The sequence below is a fragment of the Ipomoea nil genome, unplaced genomic scaffold (assembly GCF_001879475.1).
Source record: "Ipomoea nil cultivar Tokyo-kokei standard unplaced genomic scaffold, Asagao_1.1 scaffold2480, whole genome shotgun sequence".
Classification (NCBI taxonomy): domain Eukaryota; kingdom Viridiplantae; phylum Streptophyta; class Magnoliopsida; order Solanales; family Convolvulaceae; genus Ipomoea; species Ipomoea nil.
In genome coordinates, this window is record NW_017618908.1 from 3,468,206 (window position 1) to 3,479,670 (window position 11,465).

The window sequence follows — 11,465 nt, forward strand, 5'->3', positions numbered from 1 at the left end:
GTATGCACGGCTATAGAAAGAATGATGAATAGATATTGGTGGGGTTCTGGGACGGACAACCGAGTTCACTGGAAGGCTTGGGACAAGCTATGTGTTCCTAAGAAGTATGGTGGATTGGGTTTTAAGGACCTACGTGCATTTAATCTAGCTATGTTGGGGAAACAAGCATGGCGAATGCTCACTAAGCCTGATTCCTTAGTAGCTCGTGTTTACAAAAGCCGATATTTTCCCAGGGATACTTTCTTTGATGCGCAGGTAGGAAATAATCCCAGTTTTTGTTGGCGGAGTATAATGGCGTCAAAGAGCATAATTTGTAGTGGGGTCAGACGAAGAATTGGGAATGGGGAAACTACATCTATATGGACCCATCCATGGTTACTGGATGACCAGGACCCTATGATACAAACAGAGATGCCTATACAGTTACGAGAGGCCAGAGTAGTGGGGCTAATAGATCAACAAACTGGTACATGGGATAATGAAATTTTATCAGATTTATTTCAACCTACGGATGTCGAGAGAATTATGAGAGTACCTGTATCCCGGGATTATAATGATGCATGGTATTGGTACGGGGACCCGAGAGGATTATATTCTGTGAAAAGCGGGTACAGACGATTGGTGGGAGATTATGAGAATAATCAAGGCCCCTTTACTAATTGGTTAGCTTTATGGAGACTAAAAATTCCACCAAAGTGGAAAATGTTCCTCTGGAGAGCTATTTGTGATATTTTGCCTACAACTACGAACTTGCTTTTAAAGAGGGTGGAGGTGAACCCATATTGTGCTATGTGTGGGATATCACATGAGAATACAATGCATGCATTAGTCTTGTGTGATTTTGCAAGAAACATTTGGGATCAATCCAACCTTACAATCCCCAATATTGTCACGGATATTTTTCATGTTTGGTTTGGGGAACTTCTAAATATTTTAGATTCTGATGGAATGTTATATGCAGCATCAATTCTATACAATATTTGGAAAGCTCGAAATGGTGCAGTTTGGGAGGCGTTTTTACCACGCCCGGGGTCCCTACTCAGAGCCGCAGCGGCAGCCAAGACCGCATGGACTCAGTCCCGCCCAGCCGTGGCTGCCACTGCCACTGCTACGCTGCCGACAGAAAACCGCCACGCTGCCCAGGCGAGTCCCACCGCCGGCCGCGGTGCTGCCGACGCCGCCGGATCCTCTGTGCCGCCAGTGAGAAGATGCATGGTCGATGCGGGATATCTACACGAGACAGGGAATGCAACTGTAGGGGCCGTTTTATTAGATGGAGATGGAGCCTATTTCTCGGCACTAACCGCGCCGCTACCGGCCTGTACGGCGCCGCTGAGGCTTTGGCGTGTAAGGAAGTTTTATCATGGCTAAAGGATCGAGGTGAACAGAATATTGAGATCTACACGGATTGTTTGACACTACAACGCTACCTTACATCATCAACCACTGCGTTTCGCTCTTACGTTGGCTATGCCATTGATAGCTGCAGGCAAATTGCCGTTTATTTTCACTCATGTTCTTTTAATTATATTTCTAGATCGGACAATTATTTAGCTCATGCTTTAGCCACTACGGCTTATCAGCAACCTGATACTATGTACTGGGATACTCACCCACCAGACATTATTTCAGCATTTTTCTAATGAAGCACCGCAGAAAATTTTCAAAAAAAAAAAAATAATATTTTTTTTATGAACCCATCAAAAAAGTATTACATATACATAGACGATCTTACACTAAACTTATTCATCAATTAAATCAATTGTATATCGTCGCGCAGTCAAAAAAAAAGGCTATCTAGGTCTTCATGGCACCCACATGATCGATATTCACCTTCCTTGATGAAGAAGCATGGGTAGAGTGAAAGATGAAGAAGTGATTAAAACCCCCACAGCCCCACATGCCCATTGCCAAAAACAAAGACTGCTAAGATCCCAAAACCGGACTTCAATCAAACACTTTCTTCTACTTCTTATTGTAAGACTTTCCCGTATAATATATATTATATATTATGGGTCTTACTTATGTAGTGCAAGTGGACTAGGCCCATTAAGTAATTGGTTGGGTTGGACCTTTAGGTTTAAGTCTTATATCCACCAATGTGCCTATATAAAGCTTGTATTGATGGGATACAAGATACATGATTCATTATATGGTACTTATACTGCTCAGAAAATACCAATACACCATCTAGGGTTCTGAGTCAAGTATAAGACAAAACGGCTAACCCTACAGATCTACTTCAAGAGGCAATACAACAAGATATCAACCATGGCTGGAGATCTACCGTGCTTCCGCTTCCGCTACTACGAGTTAAGTTTCTCGTAGATTATGCTCTGTATATTTAGATCTCACACTTATGACACCACCATTATCGTACCTGCAATAATGCTTTTCGTCATCAACCCCACACGCGGCGTCCGATCATAGGATAGCTGATAGCAGTCGTCAAATGTACATACATTTTCGTGTGGCAGAATAGCGACAGGTTAACGAACATTTTTTTTTTTTTTTGGTGTGTCTTTCTAGAACGTCGCACCTGGTTTTTGCTACCTGGGACACCGTGCCAGCACGAGATGGTAGTGGGGAGCTGGTTAATCTGGCTGCTGACATGTGCCTGGGGAAACCAAATTTCACTATAACTACCCAATACCCAATAGAAGTAGGTCTCCAACCCATAGCCAAACATTTTGTGCTCAGATGATATGTACTGACTTTTCTTATGTGGGAGGTCATGAGATCGAACTTCAGTGGAGATGTTGTTGACTCTTTGTGCTTTATTAGGTTGAGAAAGTATATTTGAACAAATACTACAATGTAATAGAGTCAGTAGCATTAATAAAAAAAAGTCTCCAGACCCATGTGGAGGGGAGAGGGGGCAATGAATTTGATTTTTCTTTAGGAAAATTCTACACCACGGTGTCAAATTCCTAAAATGGAAGGGTACTCATTTGATGAGTTGTGGACCTGTGGTGTATGATGATAACATAATTGTCTAGGAACTTTACCATATAGTTCTCATTAAAGAAGCACCTTTCTCATTAAATAATTTTTCTTCTATATTAGGAATCCGGCATGGTACATTTTCAGTAATATAAAAACTCAAAACACTTTTATATTAATTATATTGTGATTACATGAGTCATGAGTGTTTGACTAGTTTATGAAGGTCCAAGTCTCAATTAGTTTGCCGTGATTATTTTTACTTGTAATAATTTATAAGTAACAAGATATGATTTTTTTAAAATAATTTTTTTTAACAAATTTGATTTGTAAACTATAATAGCCAAACGGAAACCAGTCCACAATGCCACATGCCAAATTTTGCTATTTTTAGAAAGGACAAATACAATGCTAGATTTTTAATCAATCCACAAGATCATCACGACATTATTGATTGGGATGCATCATGCATATATGGGACATTTTAGTTAGACTTACAAATGATATTTATTGTGTGTATATGTATTGGAAAAAAGGGTCTAAGCTAAGCTTGATTGTTGGTCAATAAATTTCCAATGTTTAAAATCAATCATTCACAAATATAAACTAAACTTTAGGGGGGACAAATTAAAATGGAGTGCATAAACTGGATTGGAATTCATTAATTAAATTAAAAATATTGGATGATTGTTAGTTGATAAAGATTCGAATCGAAATATTTTACAGGTGTCAACGTAACTGCCAACGACATCATAAATTCATCTTCTCCCGCCTCCGTCCTATATTATTCTTCCCTACAAAATCTCTCTCCCATTCAATCATTCTTCCTCCCTCCCCTGCAATCTTTCTGTCTTTATTTCTATGGTGGAATTGGAATTGGCATTGGCATTGGGATTGGAGTATATGATAATAGACCGCAAGGAATTGAAGAACAAAGATATATCCTAAAAAATGGCGCATTCCGATCCCAACATGCCGGTGGGCCAAACCGACGAGGATTTTAACGGGCGTAAGAGCAGCTACTCGGCGTACGATCCTAACGTCCGCCTGAGCGTGGATGGGTCGCCGACCATGTTGTCGCCGTGGAACCAGAACTCCCCGTTCGCCAAGTCTCCATGGTCGCAATCGCAAAGCGCGGCGGGGGCGGGGGCGATGGGGATGAACAATGCGGCGGCGCAGAATCTCCCGCAGAACTGCCTGATTGGGTCTCTGGTTAGGGAGGAAGGGCATATATATTCTCTGGCTTCCCGGGATAAGATTCTGTACACGGGGTCGGACAGCAAGAACATTCGGGTGTGGAAGGACATGAAGGAATTCGCGGCTTTCAAATCCAACAGTGGGCTGGTGAAGGCCATCGTGATATCCGGCGACCGGATTTTCACGGGCCACCAGGACGGGAAGATTCGGGTGTGGAAGGTGAACCAGAAGAACCCGGGAGTGTATAAACGGGTGGGGACGATGCCGACGTTCTTTGATATTTTCAAGGCGTCGTTGAAGCGGAGCGCGGTGTATATAAAACATTCCGACGCGATTTCCAGTTTGACCATGGATACGGAGGACGGGCTGTTATACTCTGCGTCGTGGGACAGGACTTTCAAGGTGTGGAAGACGGAGAGCTCCAAATGCGTGGAGTCCGTGAACGCGCACGACGACGCCGTCAACTCGGTGGTGGCCAGCGTGGAGGGGATGGTGTACACCGGCTCCGCCGACGGGAGCGTCAAGGTTTGGAGAAGAGAAATGGCGGGGAAGGGCACCAAGCACGTGTACTTACAGACGCTGCTGAACCAGGAGTGCGCCGTCACGGCGCTGGCCGTCAACAAGGAGGGATCGGTTCTGTACTGCGGCTCCTCCGACGGGGTCGTCAACTTCTGGGAACACGACAAGCACTTGTCCCACGGCGGCGTTCTCAAGGGGCACAAGCTCGCCGTCCTGTGTCTCGCGGCGGCCGGGAACCTCATTTTCAGCGGCTCAGCGGATAAGACCATCTGTGTTTGGAGGAGGGTGGGGTCGGTTCATACGTGCCTCTCCATCTTGACCGGTCACAATGGGCCGGTTAAGTGCCTGACGGTGGAGGAGGACCAGGAGTCGATCGGGAAATGGGTGGTTTACAGTGGGAGCTTAGATAAGTCTGTGAAGGTGTGGAGTGTTTCTGAAGCCGCCACTGATTTGCAGAAGATGGGAATGGCATGAACACCGCCTCTGTTCTCCATCAAAACTCAAAACTCAAAACTCAAAATTGGGTCCGTACACACTCAAGATTCAACCGTCCAGTTGTACTAGTACTATAGTCAATCTCTAATTACATGCATAATTATTGAAGGGTAGGTAATTTCATGCAATGGAATTATATATATGAGATTTTTTTTTCTTCTTTTCTTTGTATATAAGGTAATTTGGTTCCTCTAATTATACTTGTTTCATTACAATTTTTAAATACTAATTTTGTATATATTAACCTATTAAGATATCTCACAATTTACCTTTTCACCCAAACTTTATAATAGAGAAAGTGAACCAGACTCAAACGACAACCCTAACAAATTTTATCAGACTTAAACGACAACCCTAACAAATTTTATCAGACTTGATAATTACTGAATCACAAAGTTTCCTTGTGATCTTTTGTGTCACAAAGCAGGATTTATCCAGTGCACACACTCAAAATTAGGTGTAATAGTTTTTTTTTTTTTTTAAAGAATGTTTTGACACTGACAATCATGCATGAATGAAGAAATATAGAACAAGAGAAAGCAGACAAATCAATCAATTATAATCATAATAAATACAGATTTGTCAATGTGATTCTTGGTAATGCAAGCATGTTCTATGAGGCCCCTACAACTTGTCATTGACATAATAATGTCTATATTACATGACTGTGTTTAAATTATTCATGGCTGGTTCTCCACTCACATAATTTGCTGTTAAAGAATGCATTTTCTTTTTCAATGAAGGAAAAGAGACAAAGAGGAGAAGAATGTCAAAGATTCACAATATCCAAACAAAATCTCAACAAGTCAAGATGCATGTGATCAAATATTTTAAGGGCCATACAACACCCCTGCAACAATGGGCCAATAAAATAATTTGACAAGATGCCCGTGATTCAAGAAGATAATGACTAAATAGCATATTAATGTTTATATATATACATAACTCCTTTTAAACTCTTATTAGTTTACCAGAATGGAACTTGGTCAGCACAGATAAAAAATGACCGTAGTGTAAATGACTTGTACACAGTGGTAATGAAGGCTGGAAACTGGGATTTATTAAAGAAAACAGCAGGAACAGAATATTACATACAGTTATACAGTTATATCTTTGTCATGTATTTCCTAGTCACAAAGAAAATGTTTCAGTCATTTCATTTATACCTCTTCTCCAATGCATTGCAAAAGAAGTGAAGTATGACAACCTAACTAGATCCCTAAAAGAATGAATGATATCTTACCAGGCAACTCATCTTCAGAGTAGCACCAAGTTTTCAGAATGTTGTGTCAGTATGAAAGTCGGCGAGAATGCCTCATTGGTTCTGGACGGTTGCTTATGTTCACGCCCTGCATGTGGCTACTTCTATTGCTGACCAAATTCGAGTCTAAATCCAGTGGCAGGACTGTAGCTCCTCCTTCTAGTACTCTAAGGACCTAAATATGAACATTAAAAAAATGTGAACCTTTTCATCCCAAAAATATAGTTAAAGAATAGTCACTCCGTATAGTTGTATAAATCTCTAGCGCAACAAAAGGAAACTGGTTTAACAACCAGAGGGTAAATACTTTTGTTTTGGAATAAAGACATGGGAAAACCTTGGACATAGGAGGACGCAAGTCAGGTTCTCGTTGTAAACACAATGACGCTGCAAAACCCATTGCCTGTAGTTCACGGGGTAAGTTATGAAGTTGTGTTGACGCCAAATTGGAATCCAGCAACTGATGCTTATGTGCTAAAATATGAATTGGTTCCACCGTAACTGAAGGGTAAGAATTCTCCAGTAAAAGGCTCTGCCCCTTGTAATATAGAAAGTCGCTCGTTTTTTTCCCAGTAATCAGCTCTAACAACACAAGGCCAAAAGCATATATGTCAACTTTCTCTGTAACCTTTCCATCAGTGAAGAATTCTGGTGCCAGGTACCTTGAAAGGTATTGAAACAATGTTATCAAAGTTAACCAGTTTAAAATGCTTCAATGGCTTGGTGAGAACATTGCCAATAATTTATTGAAGTGATATGCAAAACAGAATATGCTTTAGTATTGAAAATGTACCCTGAAGTTCCAAGAAAGTGCTTGTCATCAGAAAACACCCATTCACTGTGCAACCGTGCAAGCCCAAAATCCGTAACCTTAAATGAGGAAACATGTTATTAAATCCATGTGATTTCTATCAATTTCTATGGAATACATATTTTACGATGAAAGCAGAAGACTTCACCACCCTTTTTCCTTAAATAGGTCTTTCTATACACATAGCTTTTAAACGGTTCTTTAGAAACAAACATGATACAATTAATTAAAGAAACAAAATGATTCCCAAGAGCCATCAATTAATAGTTACCAAAGGTTCAAAATCATGAGTTAGGAGGATGTTCTTTGGCCGCAAATCCCTGTGAACTATACATCCTACTCTGCAATCTTCATGAAGGTAGCGTAAGCCTCTAGCTGTGCCAATAGCTATCTTCAGTCTTGAGTGCCAATCTAGAGTAGTTCTATTTTTTCCTGTCATATGTTGGAACATCTTTATTATATTTTGCTAACTCAAAGTTAGAAGCTAACATGTAGGTTGAGTGGCAAAAAATACTAGAAAAACAGAATGTACCATGCAAGTGAAAGTCCAAGGACTTGTGGCATATATACTCGTATACTAATAATCTCCTGTTTTGTTGGATGCAGAAACCAACCAGAAGTACGACATTCCTATGCTGTGCACAACTCAATACTCGCACTTCCCTACAGAAATCAGTATCAGCTTGAGAACCTAGAAACTTGAGCTGTTTTACAGCAACCACCAATCCATCCCTCAGAATCCCTTTATGAACCAAACCAAACCCTCCTTCAGCCAGAAAATTTGTGTCAGAGAACCCATCTGTTGCTTCCTCTAGCTCTTCATAAAGAAACTGTCTAGGGGGCTTCCCAAAAGATGGGGCTTTAAGTTGACAAATTGAACACAGAGGAGGAGGTTTTGAAGAGGTTCTACCTAAAGAGACTGCCTCCCTGATGCTGGAGTTGACAATATCTATCTCAAAGTTTTGGTCCCTCCTCATCAAACCTTGATTGTGTGGGGAAAAATTACCATGTTCATTTCTGGAAGTAATAGTATTTTTGTCCTTTCCAGAGGTGTTTATTTGGCTTTCTACTGTTGAAAGGTTCTTATCAATTATGTGGTTCTGAGGAATCCAAAAAATTCTTTCACGACTCTCAGTTTCAGACTTTTGGAAAGATGATAGAGTTATAATTCTTTCCCCAACTGAATCCATTGCATTAAGCTGACCATCATACTCATTTTCTTTATGGGCTGACAAGAACTTTGCTTTATTAGGACCTTCGTATAGTGGATTGTGCTGATATAAAAGAAATGAGTCTTGTCTGGTAAAATTTTCTACTGGAGTTCTCATGTATAAAGGACTTTGATCCTCAGGACTGCTTACAGGAGTAGAATGTTTCATCCTATGCCCATATGAATTTCGATTATCCAAAACAGGTGAAGCCTCAGCAGAAACATAAGGGGTTTGTGGTTCATCCGAGCACCCTAAATTGAGTCTAAGGACCTTTGGCTGGGAACCCTTCATGACTACAATATTGCAGCGAAGTTCCTCCACACAAAACTTGCGTTCTTGTTTCAATTTTCTGTCTTAGAAAATAAGAAATTGAGTTGGTAGTTTTAATTTCAGAGAACACATAAACCAAAAATGAGATCAGAAGCATGAAAAAGTAGCAAATAGTGGAAAAAGGGAAAAATAAAAAAATAAAATAAAATAAATTATATACTCAGGCACATTTCTGCCAACTCTAACTACCATCTAAAGTGCAAATACTAACTTAAATTGCTAGCTGAGGTGTGGCACCATTGCATGAACTGTACAATGGTTTGAAATTTTTCGTCCAGTTCACATAAAACATAGGTGAACAGAAAGAAGACAAGCATGTTAAGCACTTGTGAATATGCCTATATATCTACATTAAACACAGTAAATATTTTGATGACAGTTCACACCAAACAACAGAAAGACAACGGCATCTAAAAACTGACAAACATTTCAATTCTTAGTGGGCTCTGAGGGCAGGACCAGTAGGCTACAATAACTCTTCTTTTTCTGTTCTGTTAAAATGTTGCTTTCTAATCCTAAACTTATTGCTGTGCCGCCAAGTCTTGGATGTGGAAGCAAAGCAAGAAAATATGTAAAGCACAACTGGGAAGAGGAATCTCATGAGCTAATATGCACTAAGAAAAAGAAAATACATTTATATTTAATTACTTGTCCAGTATGACCCAGCTAGCCGCATTGCTCTTCGCTTCAGCAGCCACTGCACCAGCAAAATTGGCTGACACAACCTTAATCCGCACTCTGACCTGTAATCAAATTGCAACAACTTATATCTCGTCACTTGATGATAAATATTAGATATGTTTATTATGCAAGGATAAACACTACAAGTTTTTGCTTCTAATACAATTGTTGTACAACTAAATTACAGCAGAGCACACATGCCTCTGCTCTTTCCTAGAATCAGCAGAAGGACTAGGTTGTCCTGCTTGTCTTATAGGAAAGAATAATTGACAATACAAATTTTAAGCTATATGACTATCTACATTATCTTTTTAATATGTCCCAAAATGTTATGCACTTTTTTAGAATAAACGATATAAATAATTTTACAATATACACTTCTAACAAGAGTTAATAAATAAATAAATAACTCAAAATTTTATCTGGTATAAGATGGAAAATGTGCTTTTTCTCCACTGTCTTTAGTACTCCAAAAGTTAACATTTGCATCTAAAAAAGTATAGAAATTATAATATTATTCTAGATTTCATTTTTTTAAAATAAATAATAAAACAAAACACAAGTACACATTTCTACCATTTTCACAGATTTCAGGCAATGGTAAATTACTCTATTGTCCAAGAGCAAGTCAACGGGGAAGTTCAAAGTATGGAATCTAAAGGAGTGGTAGTTGAGTAATTCACTCATCACTCACATCGATTTGGTCGTTAAATTGAAGAACCATCTGAGAACAAGAGTCGGTGATTTGACATATCCGATCCGGCGATGAGTTGACTCGGTCACCACCGCGGCAGTCTCCTTTCAGCTTCCGAAACCCCCAAAAACTCTTCCTCTCTGCAAAGACAGTGAAAATGGACGGAAAACACTTTTTTATTTCACGTTTGATTTGCTTAGTTGTTAACCACTAAAAAAAACATAAAAATTAGGAGGAAAAATGCGTTACCGGTTTTCCGTTCCGAATAAACGGCGAGAAGCGTAATGCAGTCACCGGGACGCACGACGTGAGTGAGAGCCCAGGCCAGCGCGGCTTTGGTGATCACCTTCTCCGCCTTCACTGCAACGATCACTTTCTCCGATGGCGTAACCACACGCGGCATCGAGTTGGCACGGAGGTCGGATTTTGGCGGTAGCATTTGTGAACGTCGGCGATTGGGCGGCACGGCGGCAGAGTGAGAGAAGGGGGAGTGAGCGCGCCACTTGAGAGGTTGGTTAACAGTCTTGTCCAGAGTGTGGGCGGTTATAGTTCTAGAGTATATATGATAGACGAGGCATGACGGTGCATTATTATTATTATTATTATTATTATTATTATTATTATTATTATTATTATTATTATTATTATTATTATTATTATTATTATTATTATTATTATTATTATTGTTTTAAGCATATGCAATAGGTGAATTCCGTTACTGTGTTACAATGGAGAAAAAGTAATTTTTTTTTGTTAAAATTACATTTTTCATCTCTGTGTTGTTCTTGGTTGTGCTTACTTCTCATTACTAAGCTATATATAATTGATGTCGCAAATTTCGTCATTTTTGTAATATGTACTCATCTCTCGTGTCTAAGTTATAGATGACGTTGTAAATTTCGTCCTCTAATTTTTATTAGAAAAATACAAAATTTGCAATGTCAGTTATAACTTAGAGACGATAAGTGAACATAACCGACAAATATGGACAAATCCTACAATTACTCTATAACTTAGGGACAAAATGTACAATTTTTTTTAGTACATTAGGAAGTAAATTATGGGTCACTCGTCAATTCTCATATCCCCACCCTGCATGTACAAAGTGCACACCGAAATGACGGGATCTCCTCAATGACCTCAAGTTTTCAATAAAATTTAAATCTCACGTTATTGTTGGAACAAAACTTTAAAATGATCGTTTGAACTAATTAAGTTATGAGATGAGATTAATTCAATTAAGTTTTAATTTCCCGTCGAAACCTATTTGGGTTAATTCACCAGACTTAAACTCTTAATTCCTATTTAAATTAACACTTTTTG

General features: G+C 39.4%; 2 protein-coding genes across 5 annotated transcripts; one reads left to right on the plus strand and one right to left on the minus strand.

The window, feature by feature from the left end:
- The first annotated feature begins 3,568 nt into the window (after positions 1-3,568).
- On the plus strand, positions 3,569-5,133 carry LOC109152750 (myosin heavy chain kinase B-like). The gene has a single exon (XM_019300398.1). The coding sequence runs from the start codon at positions 3,895-3,897 to the stop codon at positions 5,131-5,133; it is 1,239 nt and encodes a 412-aa protein (XP_019155943.1). The 5' UTR covers positions 3,569-3,894.
- On the minus strand, positions 5,054-10,694 carry LOC109152953 (inactive protein kinase SELMODRAFT_444075-like). Of its 4 annotated transcripts, none has more exons than XM_019300657.1 (9): positions 10,392-10,694; positions 10,143-10,282; positions 9,416-9,510; positions 7,759-8,786; positions 7,498-7,658; positions 7,209-7,285; positions 6,753-7,077; positions 6,398-6,590; positions 5,054-5,142 (listed from the first exon to the last, which is right to left on the minus strand). In XM_019300657.1, exons 1-8 carry the CDS (start codon positions 10,579-10,581, stop codon positions 6,444-6,446), a joined length of 2,163 nt encoding a protein of 720 aa, XP_019156202.1. In that variant the 5' UTR covers positions 10,582-10,694; the 3' UTR covers positions 5,054-5,142; positions 6,398-6,443. The 4 variants fall into 4 exon arrangements, with proteins under 4 accessions (XP_019156202.1, XP_019156203.1, XP_019156201.1 ...); XM_019300658.1 differs by lacking the exon at positions 5,054-5,142 and adding an exon at positions 5,564-6,004; XM_019300656.1 differs by lacking the exon at positions 5,054-5,142 and having other exon boundaries at positions 6,049-6,590.
- Positions 10,695-11,465: the final 771 nt, after the last annotated feature.